General features: G+C 39.3%; 1 protein-coding gene across 1 annotated transcript in view; it reads right to left on the reverse strand.

Moving 5' to 3' along the window:
- Positions 1–11,116: 11,116 nt before the first annotated feature.
- The window catches only part of LOC124167521 (5'-3' exoribonuclease 2 homolog), a 320,190-nt gene continuing 304,289 nt past the window's right edge, over positions 11,117–27,017 (reverse strand). Inside the window, exons 20-21 of the mRNA XM_046545458.1 lie at positions 19,727–19,784; positions 11,117–15,148 (exon numbers count right to left, since the gene is read on the reverse strand). Of these exons, the coding sequence (XP_046401414.1) occupies positions 14,960–15,148; positions 19,727–19,784 (247 nt within the window). The 3' untranslated portion in view covers positions 11,117–14,959. The remainder of the gene's footprint in view (positions 15,149–19,726; positions 19,785–27,017) is intronic.

Below are 27,017 nucleotides of genomic sequence, written 5' to 3' on the forward strand. Positions count from 1 at the left end.
TACTATGAATGGGAGGAGTACTTAGCGGGGAGGTGATATTGAAAATGGTGTTAGAGGGTAGAATGTAAGGAAACGATGGAGGGGAAGGGAAAGAATAGGATTTTAAGATAGATTGAAAGGCAGTAGGCCTTAACGTGAATTGAAGAAGGCAGTGCTGGAAGGAAAGCGAGGCTCCTAGATCACTTCTTTATTACTACATGGACACCTACCTTAATCGCTAGTATATAATAATAATAATACCTTGCTTAATTTAAAACTTGCTACTGCCTACAAACTTATCATAGTAATTTTCAAAATATGCGTAAAAATAATTAAAGAGTACACTACACAGAAACAATTTTTTGGTTTATTATCCTCACTAAAACTTTTATGACGTTGCTAAAAACGTGTTCTAATTCATTTGAAATCATTTTTCATTCTGCGCGGCGTATATCCCGGATGAGAAAAATGCGGCATGTGTACCGAAGTTTCGTGCGGCATCTCTCCCTTTCTCTACGGTTGAGACGCTGGACCTCGTGGCTCCATGTCCTTTAAGGTCAATGTGGCATAACTAGAACGAAAACATTCCCAGTAGAAATTACTGTTGGTGGCAACCTCAAACAATCGTTATATAGCAGCAGTTCAACGTCCGATACGAATTTAGTGCAAGGTGAGGAAAAATTTGAAGGTAAAATATCAGACTTATCTCAGTATTGGCCCTTTAAAATCTCTAAAGCCAAAGAAAAACAAACGGGACATCCTCACTTATTCGCTGGCATCTACTGTACCCCTGCATTGGGAATCTGCCCGCAATCTGTCAGGAAACGCCGAAACTAAGAGGGGTGCGCCGTCTATCCCGTATGCGTGTCTCTCCCCGAATTATCCTATTCAAGGTCGATTTAGATGAATTTTCTAAAACTTCATCACGATAATTTCGTTCGTTCGAATCCATTTCAAAAGGTTACCTCTCGAATCCTTCAGCAACACCGATATGTCATACAGCAAGCAAACTATCCACTAAATTAATAAAGATGGTCCATCAGCAAAGTAATCCCCGAAAAATATTCGTCAGATGGTGAAATTTTTCGGAGAAGGCGTCATCCCGTATTGTCCGAAGTCTTAAGTCCGAAAACTCAAATCCATTGTATTGATAATGCTACTTGAATAAGTGTGAGTAAAAAGTGCTTCTCATACCAAGAGGGATAAGAGACTCTTTAGTAGTATAATTCGATGACAGAACCTTCCTGGTTTAAGTTGAGGTCAAATTCCGACAAAGTAGAATATTATGAAAACTAAAGCATTGTTAGGTTCACTAGTATATTTAAGTAGGCACGACCCGGGTTATATAACATAGTTATATCATAAGTAGAGATGGACGGATCCTTGATTTTCTTGATCCTTGATCTTTCGGATCGGATATTTTCGGATCCAAATGCATTTCCATATTTCTGGTATAAAAGGAAGTAATTATTCAAGTACTTTCCTTCATAAAAGGAAACAAAATTTTGAAAAATAATGAATTTACAATAGATTTCTTTGAAAAATGAAGTTTTTTCGATTACGAAGGGTGTTAAAATTAGTTTGAAACCCTCTACTTTGTACCTGTTGTTTAAAAATTCCCTCCCCCTGGTTTTGGACCCCCCCCCCCCCCCAACGAAGACAGTGATTTATGGTCCGTGTGATTCCGGAAAAAAAACAACAGAGGCACGGGCTGTTGGACGGCCGAGGGTGGTTTTCTGAAATCTGCGACGTAGTTACTTTTGATGTGGTTATTATCCTACAACGCTGAGATTCCCCCGATGATTATTCAATCTCTTGGGAAGAGTCACACTATGTGCCAGTCGTATTTTGCCTTTTTTATTTTCCACGGCTGAAATTCTGCTACCTAACTTCGGATCCAGATCCGATGTCTTCCGCGACTTTGGATCCGATGTATCCGATGAAGGGCAATATCCGCGGATATTTGGATCCGAGGTGTCCGATCCGACCACCCCTAATCATAAGGTATTTCTTGAAATTCGGATCGTGACTATATAAGCATACCTGCAAACATTACAAAGTCTCATTCATTTTCCATGGAATGGTTCCTCATAATTCCTGAAGTAATCAGTTATATCAGTAGAATATTATCACACATTTAAATTCCAAGCAACGCGCCAATACTGAAATAATGAATTATAATACGTCTCTAGCAACGCTATAACAGTTTTTGTTTGTATACTAAAACTAAAAGATGTTTTGTGTAGTGTAGTATTCAATTATTTTTGCGTATCTTTTGAGCATTACTATGTTCAAAAGTACTAAGTTCGTAGGCAACAGCGAGTTCTGACAAGAATTGAATTTTTAAAATAAAATGTTATTTCATACCATAGAGGAATTTTAATTCCAGAGATGAATCCTTCAGAATTTCCAATATGCTTATTCTCGTATCTCTTCGCACGATGGTTCAGTTCTCTATTCCAGAATTCGACAAATCTCACACACGGTTGACGCGTTCATTCTCGAGCGTTTTGTTCAAAAAATATTTGAATAGTTATTTTAAAGAGGCTGGAATTTTCAGAATAAATATTGAGGGCAATTCCACAATTGAACACCGGATAATAAAATGAAGCCACTATCATAATATTCAATCCTGCCGAATCAAACTCAAAAATTTTCTACAAGCAGGTAAGGAAATTGTCCAGTGTAAATGTAAAGCTTTCTCAATTTTCCAAAAGAAATGAAAAAATACTTGCAAATTAAGTATGAAAACCATAGGATAGAAGCATCTCAATGAGTTTATAAACTCTTCATAACATTTTCAGAAATGATTAAATGATTATCTTTCTCCGACTGGTTAATATTCAAACCTTGGCTACGAAGGTTAGTCAGGATTCTTATTTTCTCCCTTTCCGATTTGAGATGGGCACTACTACCCCTGCAAAGCGAATGATGAAGTTCAGCAATGTCACCCCTTTGCGATTTGAATAACGTCTCTTGGCGTGGGAAACCAATTCTCTAACCACATAACCAATACAATTCCCCTTCCACTTTTCTTGTATTCTTTTCTTTTCCAGCAGAATATGAAAGTATATATGTCCAACGCTATTTAGAACAGCATAAGCCCTCAAGATATACACAAATTTTAATCGTTGTATGGTGGTAGACTGAATAAAAAAACTACTCGGGGAAAAAAACAATAAGTGTCTCGGAAGGGATTATATGGACTGTTCGACCAAGGCATTGTTGCGTAAGACGAGAGCACTCTGTCGGAGCAGCCGTGAATCACGTACAAAAGGCCGCGCCAACATTTCCAAGTCCACATTGTCGGGACAATGAGTCGCTCTCAAGTGATTGGGAGCACTATCCCTGAAACTTCACGATGGGGACTCGAAATAGTTTCTTTTGAGCGCCCTTTTCGAGGTGAAGTCCATTCAGAACGTACTTGGCTCTAAATACTTGAATCCGACAACAGAATAATTAGAAGTGTCTGCCCGATACAATAGTACTGAATGCAATTACGAACTTTCCCACCAAATTTAGCGACGCTTACATTTTCTTCGGCCTCACTTGCGATCATGAACACCTGTTTTTGTATTCCTGCTATCATTATATCAGGAAAATTCTATAATATTCACCAAATTCCATTTTTCTCCGTAAAATGATGTTATCCTCAAACGGGAGATTTTTAGGTTCCGGAATAGACAAAAAAATCCAGATGTATCTAACTAGTTAAGAAGAGGATGTAAACTGATGATACTTAGAACTTTTCCAGATAAGTCTTTATTTCATAGGTGTCAACATATTTCACAACACTACAGCATCGTCAGGAGTCAATTCTGCAGAGCATTGAAACATATTTAAATAAAGATTCATGTGGAAAAGTGCTGAGTATCGTTACTTCATCTCTTAACATGGATTTCCACAATGTATCAGCCACCACCATTTATTTCATAGTTAAGTTGAAGTAAACGTTTGTCCCTCATCATTTATGACACTTCACTACTATATAACTCCTTAAAAAATTATGTGCCTATCTCTATTTAGGACCCAGGATAGACCACTGAATCTGTCAGTGTATGCAATGACGTGATGGAAGTTTTTTGCCATTTCGTGAGATACCAAGCTTCTACTTCCCCAACATTATAAGTAGCGTCCTTTGAAAACAAGGAGGCTGAAGAATATTATGCATGCACCTCGAAGCTCAAAAGAGTCACGAAAGAAGTCATTTTTATGGAAGAAATGGCTTATTTTTCATCAAATAAATAATTTATGCCAAAATAAGCATTTAAATTTTAGATATAATTTAAATTCAAATAGATGATAACATGGAATTTTAAATATTTTTCTATTCAGCTCTAACACACTGATCCTTGATTACTCTTTTAAAATAATTTATCTTCCTTTTTTCCCGACTACATTTACCCATTTAGATTATTAAAACTAAAGCTGTCCCAATTTTCAATTGTCATTCCAGTCTCTCTGATAATGGACAGTGAGGAAAAGGGAGGATAATGTACAAGAAATGGAAAATAAGGAAAGTTTTAGAGGAGATTCAGAGAAGACAAAGTTTCGACAGACCGAGAACTAAGTGATGAAGGGATACTAAAAACTGTAAGAGGAAGAAACTGCTCAAAGTAGCCCTAACTTTTAACCGGTAGAATACATAGTTCATTTATTCCCCTACCACCTTCGAAAGTGCAAAAACGTAACAAATCTACAGCAGAAATTTCTATTCCCTGAGAAAAAATAGTGCATTTCTTCCCGGATAACTGGAAAATGAAGAAACTCTTTGAAAATGAATTTCCCACAGCAAAACTAGTTCCTGTTACCAGAAAAAAAGTTACTAAAAGCTGCTTACTTGTATCACTAAGACAAACAATTTATATCGCCCACTTAAATCTTTCATACAAGTAAAAATTTACTTGAAAATGTGTTATACAATCTTTCCATTAAAAAAATGCCAAGAGACCAAAGCACAAAATTACAAACATCACCTTGACTCGAGTTTCACGTACCCGCAGCATAAGATTTCACCATAGAAACACACGAGAGAAAAAAAGGATCATTCCATGAAATATATCGACTCCATCAAAGGAACATCCCAGGATCTCCATCGAAGCATACCTCTCACTTGATCCGGAAAAAAAAGTAACGCAATCTTTGGGAGCCGCATTGAATTCGCTCCAACTCCCACATGCCCTCTTGATAGAAAGGTAAAAAGGCGGAGAGAGACAAACGAAATTATCGGATGCAGGTTCAACGTAAAAAAAGAGGAGGAGGAATCATTAGAAAAAAGTCAGTAGGACGCCGAAAAGGAGAGCGAGAGAGAGAGAAATGAAACACCCCATCGGGTTCCGATCAAAGGGAAGGGAATTAAAAGCGAAAGAGACCATCTCGTGCGTGTTATCTGGAGCTGATATGTCGGTGATTGGATTCTCCTGTCCCCAGGCACTGCGCGGAGGAGAAATGGGGTCAAAACTGGGCTACAGGAAAGTCGGAAAGGCAACGGGAAGCTCAAAGGAGGACAACGGCAAATTCCACCACTTTAGACGGATCAGAAGATTAAAAGCACCTACAGGCTAAAATTAACTTTTTTCGGGTTTCCGCTCGGGTAAGGAATTCTAAGAGCGCCGACGCACAGTGGGCCAAAATCCAAAAAAGCTGGCCAAAAGTCGAAAAATGAAGTTAGCGCAAATCAACCAAAAACAGTTGATATTCATTATTAAGCATGTACTCTATAAGATAGGATACCATACAGAGCATGGAATACGTTAGTATAATTTTTACAGCTGTTTAAAGTTGAGCATGTCGGAGTGATTTTAGCGACCAAATTTTTTCCGTTGAAAATAGCTAAATTTGTAGCTTCATTACAGTGTCGTTGTTACGAATATTGGTTTCAATGTATTTTTATCCATAAAATTGGTCTTCATAAAATGAATATGGACAGTGTTTGTTTGATTTTACTTGTTAATTCATATTTTTATAATTTTTCAAAAACTGTGTTGATTTTTCATTGAATTTCATTTTTAACGGCAATTATCGTTTGTATATATATACATCAGAATACACGTCGCGACGTGCCCTAGATTAGCCTTGAGAATGAGTGACGGGTCGTCAGAATTTCTTAGCCGCGCGGAAACCCGAGAATTTTTTATTTGTTCTGTTCGCCGGGAAAGTGTGAAGTCATACCCACATGCTCGTGTAATATTTCAAAACCGGCCGTGTGAACGGCGTTGAACTATACATGAATTTCCAAGAGAAAATATCCCCAACCGAGAATCGAACCACGGACTTTCCGGGCCACTGCGTAGACCTCTACGCTATTCAGGTTCCTCAATGAAATAACTTAGCAGTAACATAATACTTAACATAAATAAAGTTAATGTAACACTTAACAGCTAGAATTGCCATGGGAATAATGGAATCTGGGTGGCGTGGTGGTCTCCGCAGAGGCCCGGAAAACCCATGTCCGTGGTACATTCATGTGTACCTAAATGCTCACAAACTTGGCTTAATATGACCCATAAAAATAATGGGAGTATTCCATTGAACATATCTAAAGGAGAATATCAATCATAAAATAAGTTTTAAGAGGACATCCGATGACTTAAAGCATTGCATAGGCATTGCCATCGTATTCAATCGTATCCTATAGTATTATTGAGAGAATATTGAGTATTTCTCAATTACCGAAAATGATAAGTCGATTTACACCATTTTAAGCCTGTGAACGGAAAGATTTCCTTTTCAAATTACCAACTTTTAAATCACGTCAAGTGAAGTCTTATGAGAAAGGCGTGAATACAAGAGATATGGAGGTAAGGTAGATGAAGTAGGCCAGATAATAGTAAGGCAAGCAAATGTCCATTCTCACTCGAACACAAATTAAAAAACACGGTGGAAACACCAAACATATATATCAAATTGTGCGAAAAAATCATTCGCCTTGACCAGGATTCTGCGATACCTGGATCTCTTGTGCATTGAAGGTGAATCCGTAAAAATAAATATATAAATCCGCGGCTAGTTCCGGTATTCTCAAGTATATTAATTCAACCTCCCCATAAAGTTGTTAGAGTTATCGCGAGAGGAATCCATATGTAAACGGGAATATTTGGGTTTCCCTTGCGTCAACGATTAAAAATGGCTTACGTGTCTTCTCCTAGGATGGAGACTTCGTCAGGGCTAAATACTTACTAGCATTGGATCAACGTACAAATCATCAATATTATCGACGATATTTATTCAGCGCTTCGGAGTGTAAGTCTTGATAAATTTTAAATGCAACTTTTCCCCATGTTTCGGTGTATTCATACACCTTCATCGGGGTTTGGAATGATTATGAGAACATAATTTTTATACATAAACGGCAATACCAATGTTTATTAATAATTAAATTCTAAAAAAAATCTTAAGTAAATTAATTAAAAAGAGACAAGAATGGGGAACATGCATGAACTTTGTTTCTCCAGTTATTGTAGCCTATCTTATAGAGAATTTTCTCACCAATCCGAATATATAAGCCAAAGTTGTCTACGTCAATCACAAATGCCGTAAAATGCTAATGAAATTCTAAAAAAAATCGACGAAAGTCACGTGACCCGGAACGCTTTCTCATTGGCTTGACGTCACCGAACAATATTCAGTCTCAGTGGCCTCAGTTCTCCGTAAAATTCGATGTCTAAATACTGCTGTTTTTCAATGAATACAGATCTTTAATGTCGTTAGGGAGTTGTTGATGGAAAAAGAGGGGGATTGTTGGAGGAATGAGGTGAAAAGAAAACTGATTGACAAAATGACTGAAGTGGGATTTAAGAAGGCGCAGTCGGACAATTTACCTATGGTTGACTCCTTTATTATGGCCGCCTTCCTTAAAAACAGTGATTCTTTCGTCGCCGCCGAGATGCGTGGAGTGAAAGCAAGCTATTTAATGCATAGGAAAAAATTTTTTAAGTTTTAACATTGTTTTCTGTTTATAAATACTTATTTTTGAAATCAAATAAACTATCCTTCATCAGCGGTTAATTATTAGTTGCCCATAATTTTAATACCAAACTTATCATGCGGTTCTCTTATATCAGCTCCATAGTCGTTAGAATATAAGTAATGAAATAATAGACTAATGTACAAATATGTTTCAGGTATGATTAATGCCTAATAATTCTGAATTATTACAACATCTTCACTCACCAAAAATACGATTCGGCATTTAGCAAACTAAATGTGTCTCATAATATGACACTATCTCTGAAAAAAAGAAAAAAGGAGCTGCACTTTGTGTTGCTGCTCCTGATTTTGAGAAGACAAAGAATATTTCTCGTCTATGGATTGAGTATGACCATGATTTTGTAATGAATGTTGTGGCTGCCGCCACAAGGTTTTGGGAGATAAATATTTTTCCTATTCTTTTCAACAGCTGTAAACATGATTAGTTTTTTTTTAGTTACCCCAGAACTGGCCCCATATGCTTCTTGTTATATTTTTTAATACATTTATTTTGCACTCCCTTTCATTGTCGGCATTTTTTCAAGTATGCTACTTTATTAATGGAGCCTGAAGATTAATTAAGCCACAAGATATAATAATCACATCATCCATCAAGGTAATAAGATTGTGATCTATACAGGCATGAGGAACTAACATTTTAAATTCCCTAATGCGTCTGATAACACGCTCAACATGAATCCTCAAGCTGGCAATATTTTCGTCTCCATTACTTCCTTTTTTGTGCTCTTAACTTCAGACTTAACACTGGGGGGTGGAATTAATGTGCAGTCTTTTGTACCAATAAAGCTATCAATGTGTTTGAAACCCCGATCAGCCATCACAGTACAATGAGAAGGCAAGTATTTAAAGTAATCACATTGCTCTACAAGCAGTGAATCAGATATCCGACCTCCAAAGCCCTTAGATATGTAATTTATTAATCCATCAGGTGAGCTAGACACCAAGTACTTCAAAGTATTTGCAGACTTGTATTCCGACCATGTTAGAACTTGTTTTACAGGGTCCGATGGTTTTTCTATCTCTACTTCTAAGCAATCAATAATTGATTGTACATGGCTATACCTTGATCGAAATGGTATGGGCAGTAACTCTAATATCTTTTTCTTGGCTGGCCATATAATGAGCTGTTTCATACATTGGGATATTTTTGGAACAGCATCATGAAACACCTAGCTGTGCTGAATGATATGCTAAAGTCATCAGAGAGAATAGTAAAGCATTCATTAAGTCTAATCTTTTTTAGAGTTAGCATGATCATGGACATATGTAAATTTGTATTTCTCTGAAGAGTGCCCAGAATGAAGCAACAGTTTTCAGGTACACCCATGTATAGCTTAGGGTTTCTATTAAATAAATTTATTCGTGCAATTGCTACTTGCTTTCTTTCAACAGAGTCATTTTCATTAAGAAATTCAGCTTCTGAGTCATTAGATGAATTATCAGAAAACTGTACTCATCTTCTTCACTCATATCCTCCTCAGAGCACGACTCCTCACAAGTTTCACTGACTTTCCTTCTCTTCAAACTTTGAATGGGGGGTGTCTGGGTATTTACATATTTTTTTTTGGTGATGTCGCCCTATCAGAAACACATGTCTTTATTTGCGTTTGTTTGCTCCTGAATTTAGTGCGTACTTGAACCCCAACACTTGATGACACTTGAGAGGATATACCTGAACTACTCTCCCGGTCATCCTCTGACTCAGCTTCAAGTTCACATAGTTTGTCCGCTTCATTGCCACTGGAACCTGTGCTCAATTATTTATATATATGAATTGAAAAATGCAAGTATCAAAGCTCCATGCACACGTACTTAAACCGGTAGAAAAATGCTCAGCAAGGTCAACCCGAAAACCTTGCTGCGCATGCTGCACCACCCCGCGAAAGTCTCCATCAACACGGTAGAAAAATCTTATAATAATACTTTTCTTGAAATATAATAACACTTTTTCCGTTCATTATTAAGTTTTTCCTTTGATGTGATTGTTTGTAATTTTTCAATTTATATTACGTGGTAATAACATCCTTTGGCTCAATTCAATCTTTTTAACTCACAAAAATAAGATTTGCAACCTTACTGGCACGTACGTTGAAATGATCCTCACAACAGAAAGCTGTTGACAATTTCGAGATAGAATTTACGTCTCTTCTGCAGGCTCTCAACCATTTTAATCTCTTCTTCGAATCTTTCGGGACATAAATGAAAACCTTCTTCGGCGTGGAATTTGAGGAATTTGAGCAACAAGGCACGACACAAGATTTTTAAAACTTTCTCTCTTTTTTCTCGTTTACATCCATTATGCTTGTTATGCTTGCATGAAATAATCAATTAAGATTAGTGAAAATCACTAATTAAGAAGCAAAAGCAATAATTTACTCTAAATGCCGTTCCATTATTCATCCACTTACTTTCTTGTCAAAATATAAACAATGGTCTCTAGCGATATCGTTCTGTGACGTCACGCGTCCATTGCCCCATGACGCAGTGTTTTCAGGCTGCCGAGAAAGAATTATTTTTAAAGAGTGATATCTCAGTAAAAAACCGCCGATCACCTGTGAAATTTTTACCAAATCCATTTTAGATAGTTGTCTTCCGATTCATCTGGTTATAAAAAATTGTGCATGTTCCCCATTTTGACTTACGGTTTAACAATGTTTATCGAATGTAATCAAGCTATTCATTTCAGAGTTACATATCAATTTTGATTAATTAAATAATAATGTATTTTGCTTCAATTTTCGATGTCTGATCTTTTATTACAACCATTTTTGTTTTTGGAAATATATGCCATTTCTTAAAATTACGAGAATTACCTTTTAAATATAATTATTTTCAGTATCAAACATTTCGGTACTTTCGAAGTCTGGCTATTGTCTTGTCTGTGGTTTGCAAGTGCACGTAGTTATATTTTATTTTTTATGAAAATATTTTTGAGAAACTCGTCGTTAATATATGGGGACTGGTGTTGGTGCGAGAGTAAAATATTCAACCCTCAAACTGAAATGAAAATAATGAAAAGTAAGTATGATAAATAGTATTCACCTCCAACGATAGGATGCAATTTAACATCATTTAAATAAACTCATCCTTTTTTGCGCGAAAGGCGGTAAAGGGAACACGGATCATACCAGAAAAAATAAACCACAAGGAGAAATCCAATCATTTTTAATTTCAGAAATTTTCAATACAAGTCTTTGAGATGAAACCAACACAATTTGTCATATTCATATAGATTGTTAGCGAATATCGCTGCTAAGCCTTTACCTGACATTCCCACTCCGAGAGGAGTGGAATTCGCTTTCACCAACCTCACACACACACGCTTAGATATAAATATGTCCCAGTAGTTATCACTACCTTTTTGAAAATCCTTCCTCCAATAGAGGTCCAACGTTTAAAAACCATCTGATTTCATTTTCTTTTATGCAGCGGGAATTTTTCGCCGCTTAACCATTTACCATACACAAGAGAATTAATCGGACTTAAAGAGTCCACCGTCAATGACATCACACGTGAAGCCATAGATTTATTCCATGGCAGATTAAATCGAATAAAAATATATAATAGTCACATATAAAACATAAAAAACTCTTCTCATTTACGTCTAACTTGTACAACCAAATTCAATATGAAATAACCGTAACATCATTTTAATCGTCAAATGACGAACGTGCAAGGACATCGGGAATCCCGTCACACAATATAGACAGTTCCGTCCAATAAAACTGTACTCCATGGATTAGTCGAAGTTCAATACATTCGTTTAGCATAAAAAAAACTTTTTATCAGAAAAAACGATGTAGTGCAGGACTCACAATAAGAAAATGACAGCTTCAAGATCACTCGTTAAGGATTCTGCCATTTTGCATCGGAGGGGATGATAAAAAGAGATACAGAAGTCCATAATTCCAAGTTGAAAGCTTAATTTGGACTGCGCGCCAAGAACTGAAAAGCCGTAAGCACTCACGGCTCTTCCGTGCTTTCCAGTAAAAACTAGTTTTCAACCAAAATTCCTATCTAGAAACGGAGGAAAAATTACATTATTTCCTTCGCTCTCAGTGATACCTTTTTTCTTTCTCTTTCGGGAAGACCCTGGCTTCAGTGGTGTGCACTGTCGGCAACATATCCTATACGTGTGTATTTTTCAGAGCCACATTTGACAACTTTTTTCCTTTTCTGATGCGAGAGAGGAACGTATCGACACAAGACGAGGGCAACAGAATAAAACCAAAACAGTTGAGATGGAGCGACAAAAAAGCGACAACGTAAGGAGGACGCGCGACGTGAAAGCTAACGGTACGGGCTGGAGGGAATGAAAGAAAAATCATCAGTCTGAATTGGGGAGGACACGTGGTCGGGTTAAATGGTGCAGGAGAAATAGCGTTTTTGAATGGCGCTCCTCGCATCAAGTGCAAGCAAGTATGGAAAGGTACACGCACTTGACAGTTCTCCCTCGCGGAGGGATAAAAACGACATTGGAAATGTTAAAAGGGAAAAAATAATGATAATGACGAGCCATGTAGTTTGGAGAAACAGAAACCAAGACAAGAAAAAAAAACACACACGCGGGCGTTTTTTCATCCTCTCTTTTTTAACCACCCATCCAACTCAGTACAATCCCCATCCCCTTACGATTTCCTCTCCTTGTTATTTTTATCCTTCTATAATGCTTCCACAGCTTACGACCCCCTCTTCCGAAATTGCACTCTCATATATATTTTCTTCAAGTTTTTTTTTCATACCGGGCACCCCATTTTTTCCCCAAAGTGGCAAATGGGGAGGATGAAAAAAAATCCGGACAAACGAGTCCGTGAGCCATTTGGCTACACAAACACACGCACACACAAGCTTAAAGCGAGGATCAACCCCGCTCGCTTCCGAGGATAAAGATGCTCTCGCTCGGCTAAATGACTATGACGCGATGGATCCTCCCCCACTCCACTTCCCTCCAACCCCTCCCCCCTTCCATTACTTAACGACACTGCAATCGTCATCATCATCATTATCGAAACGAGATAAAACCGATGGAGAGAAAAAATTAAGAGCAAGCTGACGTGACGGTTACCCGCTGTGCACACGAGTCATGCATAGCACGGAGTCGAAAGGGGAAAAAAGGAAAAACTCACGACAAATAGCATTTCCGCAGTGGTTTCCCTTGGGTTCAACCGAGTCTTGCGTAGAAAAAGTATTAATACCTCCCTTTCTAACGGAAAGGCTGATATATAGTGAGGCTCACGGTAGTCCTGTGGCCACTAATGCACTGTTTTCAAGGTGGTGGCGACCAGGAGGGATGAGAATGTTGCAAGAGAATGGAGAGAAAATATTAAGAGAGAATACTGACGTAACGGTTATCCGCTGTGCAAACGAGTCATGCACGGCACGGAATCAAGATGGGAAAAAACACGACAAATAGCAACCCTGTGGTGGTTTCACAGAGTTCACTCCAGTCTTGAGAAGAATTAATACTCCCAAAAAGTTCTTGTGGAAAGCAAGGATGATGGTAGATAGATAGTAGTCCTACGGTCACAAATTGACCGTTTTCAAGGTGGTGACCAGGTGAGATGAGTGTGTCGCCCAAAAACATGAGATATGTATGCAGGTACAACGGTTTTAGTGGACGATATCCATGGCCACCTAGTTGCGTCGGTGACATTTTCAGTCGCTTATACTGATCGCTACCCTGCTCAAGTTTAGTAGCCACCATTTGACAATATTTCATATTGCTATCTCACCGAGCAACGGAAAACTTCGTCACAAAATTACTCGCAAGGTTTCGAGAAACAAAAACTTTCGACTGGCGACGTTGACAGTGAACTGATTTTTATTTTTTAAATAAGACCTAAAAATACAAAAATTATCCCTGCATCCAATTCTAAAAAAGATAGCGACCGTAATCAAATTGTAGTAGAGATAGTGCAAAATTTTTGAGGAAAATCTGAATTGGAAATTAATAAAATTAACATAATGTCATGATACAGAGCAAATTACTTTAATTATTACAAATTCAGCCACACAGTCATACCGAAACGAAATGGATATTTCTCAAGTGATATTTCGTGGATGCAGCAGTATTTGATAACTAACTCTATTTATAAAATGCAAAATAAAATTAACAAACAGAATATGGAATACAACGATGAAATTTATTCTATAACATTTATTTTATGCCCTGAATGCTATTAATTAAGGGTTTCGTACAGGAATTACTACGATTGGTATGAGCCATTTATTTTCAGCAAAAATATCTCATTTCTTCAGATGCTGTTAAATGGCATCAAGAATAAAATATAAGACCTGATTGCAGGCCGTGAGTTCCAATAAAAACATTTGTACGCTTACGAACAGATCAGAAAGGTATGCAGGCATGCGATGCTCTCCGTCATCGGTGGTTTAACAGCATCCGCATAGCTTACCGTGAACAAGAAATAATGTGATGGCACTTGCTTGTATTCCGAACGACTAGTCGAGTTAAAGATGAATTTTTCGACTATTTAAAAATAAACAATCTGAGACACAAAGACAACAACACAGTTCGATCACATCCGCATGCCAATTACGGTAGAGTTTTTTCTAGAGGTTCAGCCACAGTACTGCTAACCCAGAAAAAAAACATCAAGTCCAAGAAACACATTAGAATAACAACACGAAGAACACAACCAGTAGAACGGTCTTCGATGAGAATTCCGAAAAAAAATGAGATACAAATTCACCACAATAAAAAAATGCGTCGTCACGAAGAGAATTACTTTTATTTCTGGTCCCTTCGGAAAGGAGAACTAGGTACTGCTTCACCCTCGGTCCAATCGGATGCAAATGATGCAAGTCCTCCACACTTGGGACCGTCCGCATATTTCCGTGAATTCGCCAAGACATTCACCGGTAAATCCAGACGGGATGTTTGCACTAAGACGACAGGACTACACCATATCTCCCGCCAGCACTCGGCACGGGATGAACCCGGTCCTGTAGGGAAGACGAAAGACGTCCCCCCTTAGTAGCGACGGCGGTTGTCGTATCCCCCGCGGCCCCCGTTCTGGCTGTTACCACCTCCTCCGTAACCACCGCCTCTGCCCCCTTCCCGCCCCCCGCGCTGGCTGTATCCGCCACCACTCCCGTATGGAGAGCTCCTCTCCCCATAACCACCACCCCTGTTGGAGTGCCTGTCATAGCCGCTGGATTGCTGCAAATAAATAAAAAATCCTCCGATCAATTCGGGAGCTGGGACAAACATTTAACACTGACGATGATGGAATTTGGAGGATGATAAACAAAAATATCGTACCACCCATTAACTTTATTTAGCAGCTCATAAAACGTGTTTTGATTTCTTTACAATCATCATAATGTACTGTCAGTCAACTTTTTCCGGAGATATATCGTGGAACAACATATCCAATGATAAACAAAGATAAGATGAAGACAACATGGTTCCGCCCACTAAATATATTCAACAGCTCACAACACGTTTATCAATTGCCTTGCAGTACCAGAGTTCCCACTTAAACTAACTCATAAAATTCACGGGTTTTTTCAGGTTTTCACGGTTTAGTTGCCGTCAAATTCACGGTTTGTTGAGGAGCCATTTATGATATAAATATTGTTCACGTAACAATCACCGGCCGCACGTTAACTACAAATTTAATAAACGCGACAGCCGCCGTGAATGCAAACGCAGCAATGAAAGTATATAATATGACGTCATAAATATATCTTATGACGTCACCTATTGTTTCACGTCACCCACCGACGTCACCTAAAGGGTTAGAGTGGGAAAATGGAGGGAGCAGGGTGGCAGGGAAGTGAAGAATTGCCTGATTTTTGCCAGGGTTATGAACACTTTGGTTCCGATCTCCCGGCTTTGGGACAGCCTTAAGGTCAATGTGTCATCATGGCACACGGACCAATAATTGCGCTTAGAACATATATTCGTGTGTTGATAAATGCGTGGACAGCATCGGCGCGTGACTGACCTTGAAATATAATCGACATCGATTTTTTTATCTCTTAATCGTAGTTCTACAATCAAGTTTGGGGGACTTTTAAGGTTTTATGACATAATTCACGGCTTATTCACGGTTAAGTGGGAGCCCTACGAACCAGATGATGATTGTAAGGCGATCGAAACACGTTTTATGAGCTGCTAAATGAAATTAGCGAGCGGATCTAGCCACAGTACGGCTAATCCAAAAAAATACCCAGTTCTAGAAAAAAATTCCCTGAAAGTTGCGAACCAATTTTATTTAAAAGTTCACAACAAGTGTTCCGATTGCCTTTCAGTATTTGATGATGATTGTAAGGCGATAGCAACACGTATCTTTGTTAATCATCCGATATGTTGTTCCACGATATCTCTCCGGAAAAAGTTGACTTTATACTTGGAGGAGGCGACCAAGAGCTAAGGTCATTTGCGCCATAAGAGAGGGTAAGAAGGGAAGGGTGGAAAGAAACCCAGCGTCGGCATTAGCCTGCTCTTAGCGAAAAGCGCCAAGAGGACCACGGCTTAACGATCCATCCGACGGACGGTGTGCTGTACTTGAATTTCCCCCCCAACAGACACCAATGCAAAAGAAACGGTTTAGGCAGTCTCTGAAAAATCTCGGCCACCGCCGGGTTTTAAACCCGGGCCCACGAGTTGGGAAGCCAACCACTACATCAAGCACCACACCAACCCGAATCCTTAGTTGACACTTTCGAACCGAGATAAATACACAAGGAATAGAAAGTCAAGCTGATCGAAGTTGGAGGAAAATGTTAAGAACCGAAACTAAAGCTACACACCAATATTTAAGACATATCCAAGCAGAAAGTCAAGACAATATATAAAATTCAAAATAATGCAAAACGATAAGGCATGCTGAATGAAGGTGAAAAGATAAATAAAAAAAACTAACTATAGAACATAGCAATGTACAGCAAAGGACCGAACACTTGTCACAAAAGCCAAGATTTGAGGCAGTAAAAGTTATTCGAAGTTTAACAGTCAATGCTATTGAAGCTAGTAAAGATACAACAAGAAGACCATGCTCGATAAGAATGAAAAATAAATAAATAACCGGACTATAACTATAATACAACCATAAAACCAAAAGAAAAATACTTGGTAGGTAGTCGAATGATAAAACTACAACAAATTCAGAAAAAGGAGCTAAGGCATGCACATTATAATGATAAACGCATTAAAAATTAAAAGAAACATCTTTCGACCACTAGAATTAAAAATCACGGTTGCAAGTACCGATCCGTGAGAGAATTTAAGAACAGGCAATTGAGAATGAAAGCAATAGATATAACTTCTAATAACCATATTGAACACCCCGACTCATCGATAGAATTAGGCAAGAACTTCGCCACAAAAATTGCATCCATCTTTCTTCACTCTTGGCTACCTTAGCACTTGTACAGGCTTCGCTATAGTTATAAAACACATACGGACATAAATTTTCATAAGGAGTATTGATATGTCGGTACCTACTATTTCCACAAAGATTTCCAAAAAAGTAACAAAATCTATTCCCTAAAATAATTTTTTTCTGATCTGGTTTTATGCGCACACACCAGCCTTACATATCTTCGCAGCATGTTCTGAAATATACAAGAACTCAAGAAATGAATCGGAGGCGATAAGACCCTTGTATAAAGGGGTAGAAGCATAAAATGATAGTGAGACGAAAAGATAATGGGGACTAAAGGAAGAAGGGTTCGGAAAGGATGGTGGCTGTAGGAAATATGGGAGAGATGAAATAAGGGGACACGAGAGAACCAATAGCTTCTGAAACTTACGAACTTCAACGAGGAAGTCGGTTCGGAAAGTTCAGCAAAGGCCACACCACCGAACTTTCCAACATCAAATGCACTTGAAAGTTATGAGGCAGAACGGACGAAAGGAAAAAAATAATAAGGAGCGAGCGAACGGTGATTATCATGAATGTTAGGATAGAGCAAGTCTACGCAGAAAAAAGACTAGGGAATGATTCTACGCGCGGGAATACACATTAACAAATTTTGCGTTCCCCATCGAAATATGGCTTAGGAATCAAACGAAAGCATAGTGATGAGAAAATGTTTAGTTTGACAGTTGCATGCAATGTTATGACAACAACGAGAAAAAGAGATTACAAAAGAGATTATAAAAGTTAAAGGTTTCTGCTAATTATTTAACATGAATATTGGGATAGGTTTCTCACTGTAGTTGTGTGCATTTGACTAAAAAAACGAAGTGGAAAAATGGGACAGACAGAACTACCACAAAACCCGCAAGAAGATAAATTTTTACAGGGACATAATAGTAGCCGCAGAAAATTGATTTACCCCTTATTAAACAGCATGATGGTGCAATAAATACAATTTAAAAATTAAATCTAAGATACTAACAGCAGATACAACCGGCTATAAAAATCCCTATTTATATCAGGAAATATCCATCATCATTTCGGGAAAAAACGATTCTTCATTCCATCCATGAACCCTGTATCTTTACTCTTCCTCCAAAACTTCCCCAACACCCTTCCATCTATGTAGGCTTTTAGCATTCCTTCTCCTTAAGTATACATAAATCTACAATATCTACACACAGGGGCGCAGCTAAGAATTAAGACTAAGGGGAGTTTTAGACGCAACTCGTATGAGGGGTAATGGGGGCATGAAATACCCACCAGAATAAGCGGGAGGTGCGATGACCCTCTCCCAGGAAATAATTTAAGATTGATAGTGAAAAATGGCGAGTTTTACGGCTTATGTTTGGTCAATCCTAACATTATTCTTTAAGTAATATTAATCCAATTAAGTAAAATGGATTAAACTTAAAAATTTCTCTGAAGTCAGGGGGTGGGGTTTATCCCTCAAAACCCCCCCTCGCTGCGCCACTGTGCACATCCTCTTCATTTCTCCTATTTGCTGCCTTTCCTCACCCACTATGTTCAAATTTAGCCAAATACAATTAGATTCCAAAAATGTTTAGAGGTATCCCAAAAGCATTAAATGTTACGAATACATTTGTCACAGGATCCAACTGATTTCATTACGTTAACAGCCGAATGCATGGAATCAAACTCTTTCGATTTTTACTTCTATTTCATAGGAATGATAAATAATATGTCATCACAAAGTAAGTACAGATAATAGTTTCCGAAAAATTTCTTAAAGATCTATACATATTTTCGAACAAACTCTCCTCTTCCCCAAACACAACACACAAAAGTAAAAAAAATGAAACACCTATTCAACGTCGCACTACTAAACAGGTCAACCTGATGCATTATCATTTTAGCTATCTTGCAAATACGATACGCAGTGCTTAACTACATTTTTACGTAAAACCTCTGTGAATTTTTTCCCGGAATTCTTTTTTGGATTGATTAGGAAATTTAAAAAACATTATTGAAAACATTTTTTCATAATAACTTTTTAAAATATGAATAAGTTGCAAGCATTTAACAGCGAGTTGTAACCAATTATCACGAAAAACCAGAACAAAGATGAAATAGGATAGTTACAGTCTTTTCATCAAGCAACTAACGATGCCAACCGTTAATTAGCCATGCAACTAACCACACCAACAAGAGTCAATATTAATTCCATACGATTTTGCAGTGAAATTTAGACCACCAAAAATGGATAGTCAAACTATAGAGAGGAGTTAATAGAAGGGTAAAGAGCGCATGCATATCATAAGGAGAGAAAATAAAAAACCAAGAGGAATACAGAAAGAATAGTGCTCATCATCGGGGAAGGTGACATTAGATGAAGGGACAAAACTCACCTGTGATCGGGGGGAGTATGAACTCTGGTATCCGCGGTCGCGATCACTCCTATGACCTCTGCGAACGAAACAAGCAAAAGAAGGTGGGGGTGAGGGAGTGGATATAGGGTTAGTTGCAGGAGGGAAGGAGGTTGGAGATAGGTAGGTTGAGGGGCAAAAGGGGAAAAAAATTATTAGCAGTTTGCATCCGACAAGCACCTGAAAGAACACGATTAATACACCCTTATATCTGGGAGATCTATTCCCTCATGTTCCCGAGGAAATGTCACACTAGCTAGCAGAATGGAAGAGCAAGTACTCCGTACAGCAGCAAGTTTGATCTCCAAACCGAACAAAATCTCATTAAGTCATTAATCCACTGCATTGATATAGCGACCCAAAGTGTGATTTAAATAACACTTCATGTTTCAGGAGATACAAGGTGGATCCATCCTATCATGAATGAACGAGTCTTTGCTGATTCTACTTAGAAACTTCATTAAACATATGACGCGTTTCCAGTGGAATTCGCAGAGGATTTTCCGTTCATAAAACTAAAATGCCAGTACCAAAATGTTAAATCTAATTATTTGTTTACGGATATTTCTATACGTAGAATTAGCACCAAAACCAATCATAATATTGGAAAATAAGAGTCCACATAATGCGTTTAATCAACTGTACAAGTAAAAACTTCTTTATTCAGCTGGAAGGAAAAAAATTACATGGAATGATACAAAAATAACCTTTAGAAAACGCGATTAGTCAGGCAAAGGTATCTTAAATATAAGATCATCGGAAATCTTTTTAAAACATCCCTTCGCCACTAAAATACAGACAATAAACAAAATATACTTCACAGACCCTGTCAGGTAGTTTTCTGGCTAAGTTTGCCTTACAGAAAAAACGAATCAAATATATAATAGATGGTTATTGAAAAAAAACTTAATACATTTAAAGGGAAGTTATGACAAAAAATATCTTCGTATAGCAAGCTTATTGACAGAATATTTTTTACGACCTTTATACTTGAAGTATCCTCAACTCATAACCCAAAAATCTCGGTCGATGTTCTCCTAAAAAACCTGAAGTGCGGACAGGATAAAAATATAGGTCATCTGAATGGAAATTCAGCAATCAATTAGTCAGAACAGTTAAATCTGTGATTATTGGAGTCAGAGAGAACCATTGCCAGAGAATAAAGAAATGAATATGGATAGCGTTTCATGAAAGCGAGCATAATTAAAATATGATTCCGCTACTAAGTATTTATGGATTAAGGAATTTAATGGCGTTCTATCATGGGATTAGTAAGAACACTCCATTATCATAGAGATAATTTTACACCAGCGACAAAGTAAAACGGCTTCATAAGGAAGCACAATATCGTCCTTTAATAAACAACCAAAGCACCCAGGTACATCAGGAGCTTTTCAAGAGGCTAGCCCAACTTGGGAGCCCCTATCTATCTCCGGTGCACACACGCCGCGTTTGGAGCACTTAAGTTGATTGTTAGTAGCAGTGCCAAATGGCTTCAAACGCCGGAGCAGCTTCAAAAATCCAAACACGACCACTAGGAAGGGAGGAAAGCGTGCCTTCCTCCTCCGGGAGAGATGGGTGATTTTTATTTTTCAATTCACGGTCTGCATCCCGTGCTCGTCTCCGTTTAATGGCATTGAGGGAAAGAGAGAATGAAATATACAAGAGGGAAGGGAAGAGATTGAATCGGGAAAGGCGAAGGAAAAGAGAAAAGAGACGAGGCTCATAAACACACACGCCGGAGCGCGAACGGGTAGAGGTGAAGCAGGAGGAAGGGGGCGAGGTAAAGCAAGGAGATAGAGAGAGGAAATTACATTGAGTCTGTTACCAGGGAACCGTGGCCACTCCACCCGCCCCGCCAACAAACAACCAACCCTTCGCCCGACATCTCTCCCCGCCAAGCCATTCGTCATTCAACACAGAGGCCCAATATATCCCAGGGAAAGCACAACTCCAGTTGCAGAGGTATACCACACACACACATATACAGACACAATTCCCTCTCAGTTTCCCATCCCTTATACGCACCTTACGACCCCGGAGCTGGAGGGACGGCGGCCAACCAAACTCCGCCTCCGAACAATTCAATTTGACCAGCAACGAAACTCTGCTCTTCCCCACACCCACCCTCCCACGCGATAAAACCTCCTCCCACGACCGACACCGGGGAAACTCGGGCCGGGACGCATAAACCTCCCTTCCCCACTGTGCAAACAATCCCAATCCTCAGCTCTCTGCCCCCGTCCAAACTGACCCGGGAACCAATTCCCCCCACCCACACTCCCATCCGACATGCATCCCATCTCTCTCCCATCCCACAGTCCGCCAACACGTTGAACGCGAAGCTAAGATCGAGAACTATCCACGCCACGTGTCCTGAAATTCTAAAAACCCCAAACACGAGCCGTAAGGCACGATACTAACTTCCAAAGCAATGTGAGGGTACGAGTTTTATGGTTGCTATAATTCTAAAAACCCCAAACACGAGTCGTTAGGCACAATACTAACTTCCACAGCAATGTTTGGCGATCAGTTTTAAGGTTGCTAATTTTTCCGCAGATCTTTCATTGTGTAAGAGAAGTTCCAACAATAACCAAATAGATTGCATCTAAAAATCCAACCAGCATGTTGGTAAGGGTAACTGAGGGTAAAGCTTCCCTAGACTAAGTTACAGTCGTGTGAATTCAGGGTGATAGTGAAATATTGAAATCAGAGTCAATGAAATATTCAGTGTGTAACTTTAGCTAGTTTCTTACCTTGGGCCACCCCTCACTCCGAGGATATTTTCAACAGGGAATTTGTGGCTTTCAATTTTAAGGTAGGCTTTTGTTTGGCTAACCTTTCATGGCTTGAGAGTAGTTCAAATAGTAAACAACTTGATATCATCCATAAAAAGCTCACGTTTCACTGCACCCACTCAGTTACCCAACCAGAATGTTGGTTTGGTAGCTGCGGGTAGAGTTTCCCCGGACTAAGTCACAGGCTTGTGAATTCCACATATCTAGTGCGTTCCTTTAGCTAGTTCCTTTCCTTGGGTCAGTCCGATGATATTTTCAAAGGGTGTCAGAAAGTTTCAACCGGGTTTTGAAATGGATACTATTCGATTAGCAGCCAAGCACTCTGTCCACAACGGAAACTCCTACCAAGTTACATCTTCGCCACTCTTATCCCATAGGCCGCCAACACGTTAAACGCGACGCTAACGTAAGATCGAGAACTATCCACGCCACGTGTCCTGAAATTCTAAAATACCCACACACGAGCCATGAGGAACGGTACGAATTTTCAGAGCAATCCGTGTACATCAGTTTTTAAGGTTGCTATATTTTTCCGCTAACCTTTAATACTTTGAGAAATGATGGCCTGATTAAGATTATCGTCGAGGGATAAGTACATTGCAAGAACGGAAAATGAAGACAGAATGAAATGTGTGGAACAGGTAAAGAAGGATGTGCAAGATAAGAAATACGTAGCTATGCGAAAAGATTAGCTGAAAGGAGAATTGAGTGGAGAGCTGCGTCAAACCAATCTTACGATTGCTGAACAGGGATGATGATGAATCTTTCATGGCTACGCTACGCTGAAATACCACGTATTGTGTTTAAAAATACAATTTCCCAGCCGATTTGGCTGTCTATTGAGAGTATCAAATTTAATTATTTACTGGCTAGTAAAACTAGAGGTAAAGTCATGGCATGGATTCAATTAAGTGGGAGTGGGGATTTGGGTAGTTTTAAGGACGGTTTGGGGACTTAGTGCTTGCTTGAAGATAATGGGGTGTAATTTCAAAGGGTTGCCAGCCATTCATTATTAGTGAAATGAAAATTTTTGGAAAACGTACATATTAGCAATGATTTCAAAGTGGTTACCTTTCATGGCGTGAGTGTAGTTCCGACAGTTGCCAACCTGATCGCATCGTAACTACAAAAACTACACTAGGTGATACAAAATGGGTGCCCATAAGATGTAATTTTTGTTTCATCCGCCAACACTCAATACCTTTGGAGATATTAGCGACAGAAAGGATAAATAAAACGCCTAAATGTATGCAACCCACATCACAAAAATTTACCGTCAGTGCTCTTCACCCTAGCAACGGTATATATGGGCCTGTTGTTGTGCTGCAGGATGCACAAATTTAGGTGTTTTCCCTGTACTTTCCGTGGCTAATATCTCGAAAAGTATAGAGCGTTGGCGGCTGAAACCGAAACTACACATCATGGGTACCTATTTCCCATCACCTAGCATAATTTGAACGAGATCTGGAAGTGACACTTGGGAAGTTCCTTTCCCTGGGCCACCGCTCACTTTGAGGATTACTTAAAAGGGGTGCCAGAAATTTTCACCCGGGTTTTGAAATGGGGACTAAGTAGCTTTTTTTTCTCTCTATAGGTTTTATCTCATTTCGATAGTGATGATTATACTGACGAGTGAAGAGTCGTTAAGTAATGGATCAGCAGCCAAGCGCCCTACCAACAACGCCAACTCCTACTTACAATTCGCATTTAGTCAGCTATAGACAGTTTTCGCTCCTAATACGCTTCACTCGGTCAAATTCTCTCAAAGATTTCATGATTCTGCGTAGACAGCTCATTTCCTCAATTTATTCTGATTCGATGGAAAAATTCTCCCATATCTTGTCGCCAAATCAATAGCGTAGCTGAATATTTTCACGGTTTTGCGGAGGATGACGTAGATATTGGTTTCTTGGTTAACCTCCTTGGTCAGTTGTACTATCTTCTTCTTATGATGTTTCATGGAGTTTAGGTCAAATTGAAACCAAGTTATAGCCAACGTTTCGATTTATGTAAAATCATCCTCAGGGCTATGAAAGTGAAAACAGCCCTCAGGATGATTTTACATAAATCGAAACGTTGGCTATAACATGGTTTCAATTTGACCTAAACTCCATGAAACATCATTAAAGTTAATTGAACAAGGTCAAGAATAGAAGAGGAAAAGTAGTAATATACTAATTATCTAATCAATCAAGGAGGACTATCTTCTTCTAACGTTTACACAGCCAAAGCATTGCAGCCGTCCTCAGCGATCCTTCGGGATATTTATTTCATTTATTTATTTCCATCTTCCCCGTTAACAGCACTTTAAGGCCTTTACAACGGAGGGTAAACATTATACAACACAAGCATCCAAGCCCTGAATAGGGACCACCTACCCAGACGGGATTCGAACCCACGACCTATGGTTTGGTAGGCGAGTACTATACCCCACCGCCACCGAGGCCGGCAAATGAGTGATTCCTGAGGACGTAAACCGAGTTTGTATGTCGAAATTTTAATGGAAAATATGACAGAAAGATGTAGAGCCACATATGATATAGGATGGAGAATCTGACCAGATAAGTCAGCCGAGAAACTTTATCTAGCAGCCGAGTTAATGCTATAAGAGTAGTGAACGTTCCTTATCTGTCTAGAGGTACAAGAGAATCAGGACCCAAGGGGGGTCCTCTGAGGGTTACAACACACCGGGCCGGGACCCAGAAATTCAACTGATACGCCCGCGCACCCAGGGAGGGGAGTGCAGTGGGAAGGAAAAAGGATGGAGGCGCCGCCGTAATAGAAGCCCAACGACACCTCCAGGGTAAGGATAGGAATGGAAGGGCGGGATAGGGTATACCCTCGCCGCCATGAAAGCGACCAGGGCCCACAACTAGCGAAACCATACTTTATTGCGACATCGATTTTGGAAGATTTTACTATAAGTAAAATCCAAAGATCAAATAGTCGGAATGTCTAATGGTACAAGTGGCAGGCTACGATAACAGTTAACTAGATAATAATTGCATACGGTGCGCCCGTCCTCATAGCATTCGCCCGCGAAAGTCTTGCGCCGAGGCAGGGAGCAGGGAGAGGAATATGCACCATCTCCGCTCAGCTCTTACGCCACATATCCACGCAAGCCCAACTTCCGAAACCTCTAAGGGTCTCCCCGGGATGGTCCTGGCAGCAAGGGTTCGGAGGAATCCTGTTTAAAGGGCTCGTGGAAGGGGGGTAGGTGCCGTGGAAGATAGGAGGAGGGGAGAGTTGGAAGAGCCGGGCGCTTACGAAACCCCCAACGACCCAGCGCACCCCTCCTCCACTGCGCCTATGCCGTTTGATGGAAATTAAGCAAATTCCATTTCCATGTACCTGAGAAATCAACAGGGACGGAGGCTGGCTGGATACATGTATACGCTCGCTCCGCCTATCCCATCAAACTATCTCTTCCTCCTCCACCCTCCTCCCGCCGAAACGAAAACTTCACCCTCTCCTCGGAGAATTCCTGCGACAGCCAACCCACGCGGCGCACACAAACTAAGTCAAGATTTCATACGCGCACGGGTGGCCGGCATTATTCTGTGCGTGTTCGCCTACAGAGGATGCTACTTACCTTTTCTAACAGCTAAAAGTATCCATTTCCTGGATACCACAGATTCAACAGACGTCCCCGACGTGACCTCATAGAACCGATTCATCGTGTGAATGGTCTAACAGACTCCGATATTATAAAAAAAAAACTTTATTGAAACGACACCCGGTTTCGAAGTAAGACTTCATCTTCAGGTACCTATGTTTTACAGAGTAGTTGTGTGCGGAAACGAAGTCAGTCTTATCATTTACGTCCAATATCATTTACAACAAATTCATCCACCTATACCAAAGTCAATACGCAGACTCATCAATTGCTCTCAACTCGCTCACACGAATGCTCTGATAGAATTAGGAGGGTAAAGATTTTATTTTCAAACTTAAAACATAATAAAACGAAAGAAACAACTTGCTCAAAACACTGGAGTAATGTAAGGAAAAGCAGCCACGTAGATACATCAATCAAGAGTGAATATATATACTGAGTGGCATAATTAATCATAAGGACTGCATTCGACATTTTTGACACACCAGTCTCGTCAAATAAAAATTTACTAAGCTGTTGTAATCTACATCCACACTCCAGATATTTTGATGCACACGATGGAATTTCTTACAAAATTCAATTCATCAACATAACTCCAATCCAATAATTTCATAGTTTATTACCAAAAAAAGCAACTTTTTCCTTTAAAGCTGAACTTCCATGCGTGAGTGATTCTCTTAGTATGGAACATATTAAATTAATTGGTTCTTCGAGAAATGCTCTGTGCAAATCATAACTAGAAATTACGATCGACGGTGATATTCTTGACATTGAGGCATGTAAAAAAATTATCAGATAGCTAATAATCACAAAAAATTCCCGGAATAATCTAAATCTTATTTTCTAGATTATTAGAGAA

The sequence above is a fragment of the Ischnura elegans genome, chromosome 11, assembly GCF_921293095.1.
Source record: "Ischnura elegans chromosome 11, ioIscEleg1.1, whole genome shotgun sequence".
Classification (NCBI taxonomy): Eukaryota; Metazoa; Arthropoda; class Insecta; order Odonata; family Coenagrionidae; genus Ischnura; species Ischnura elegans.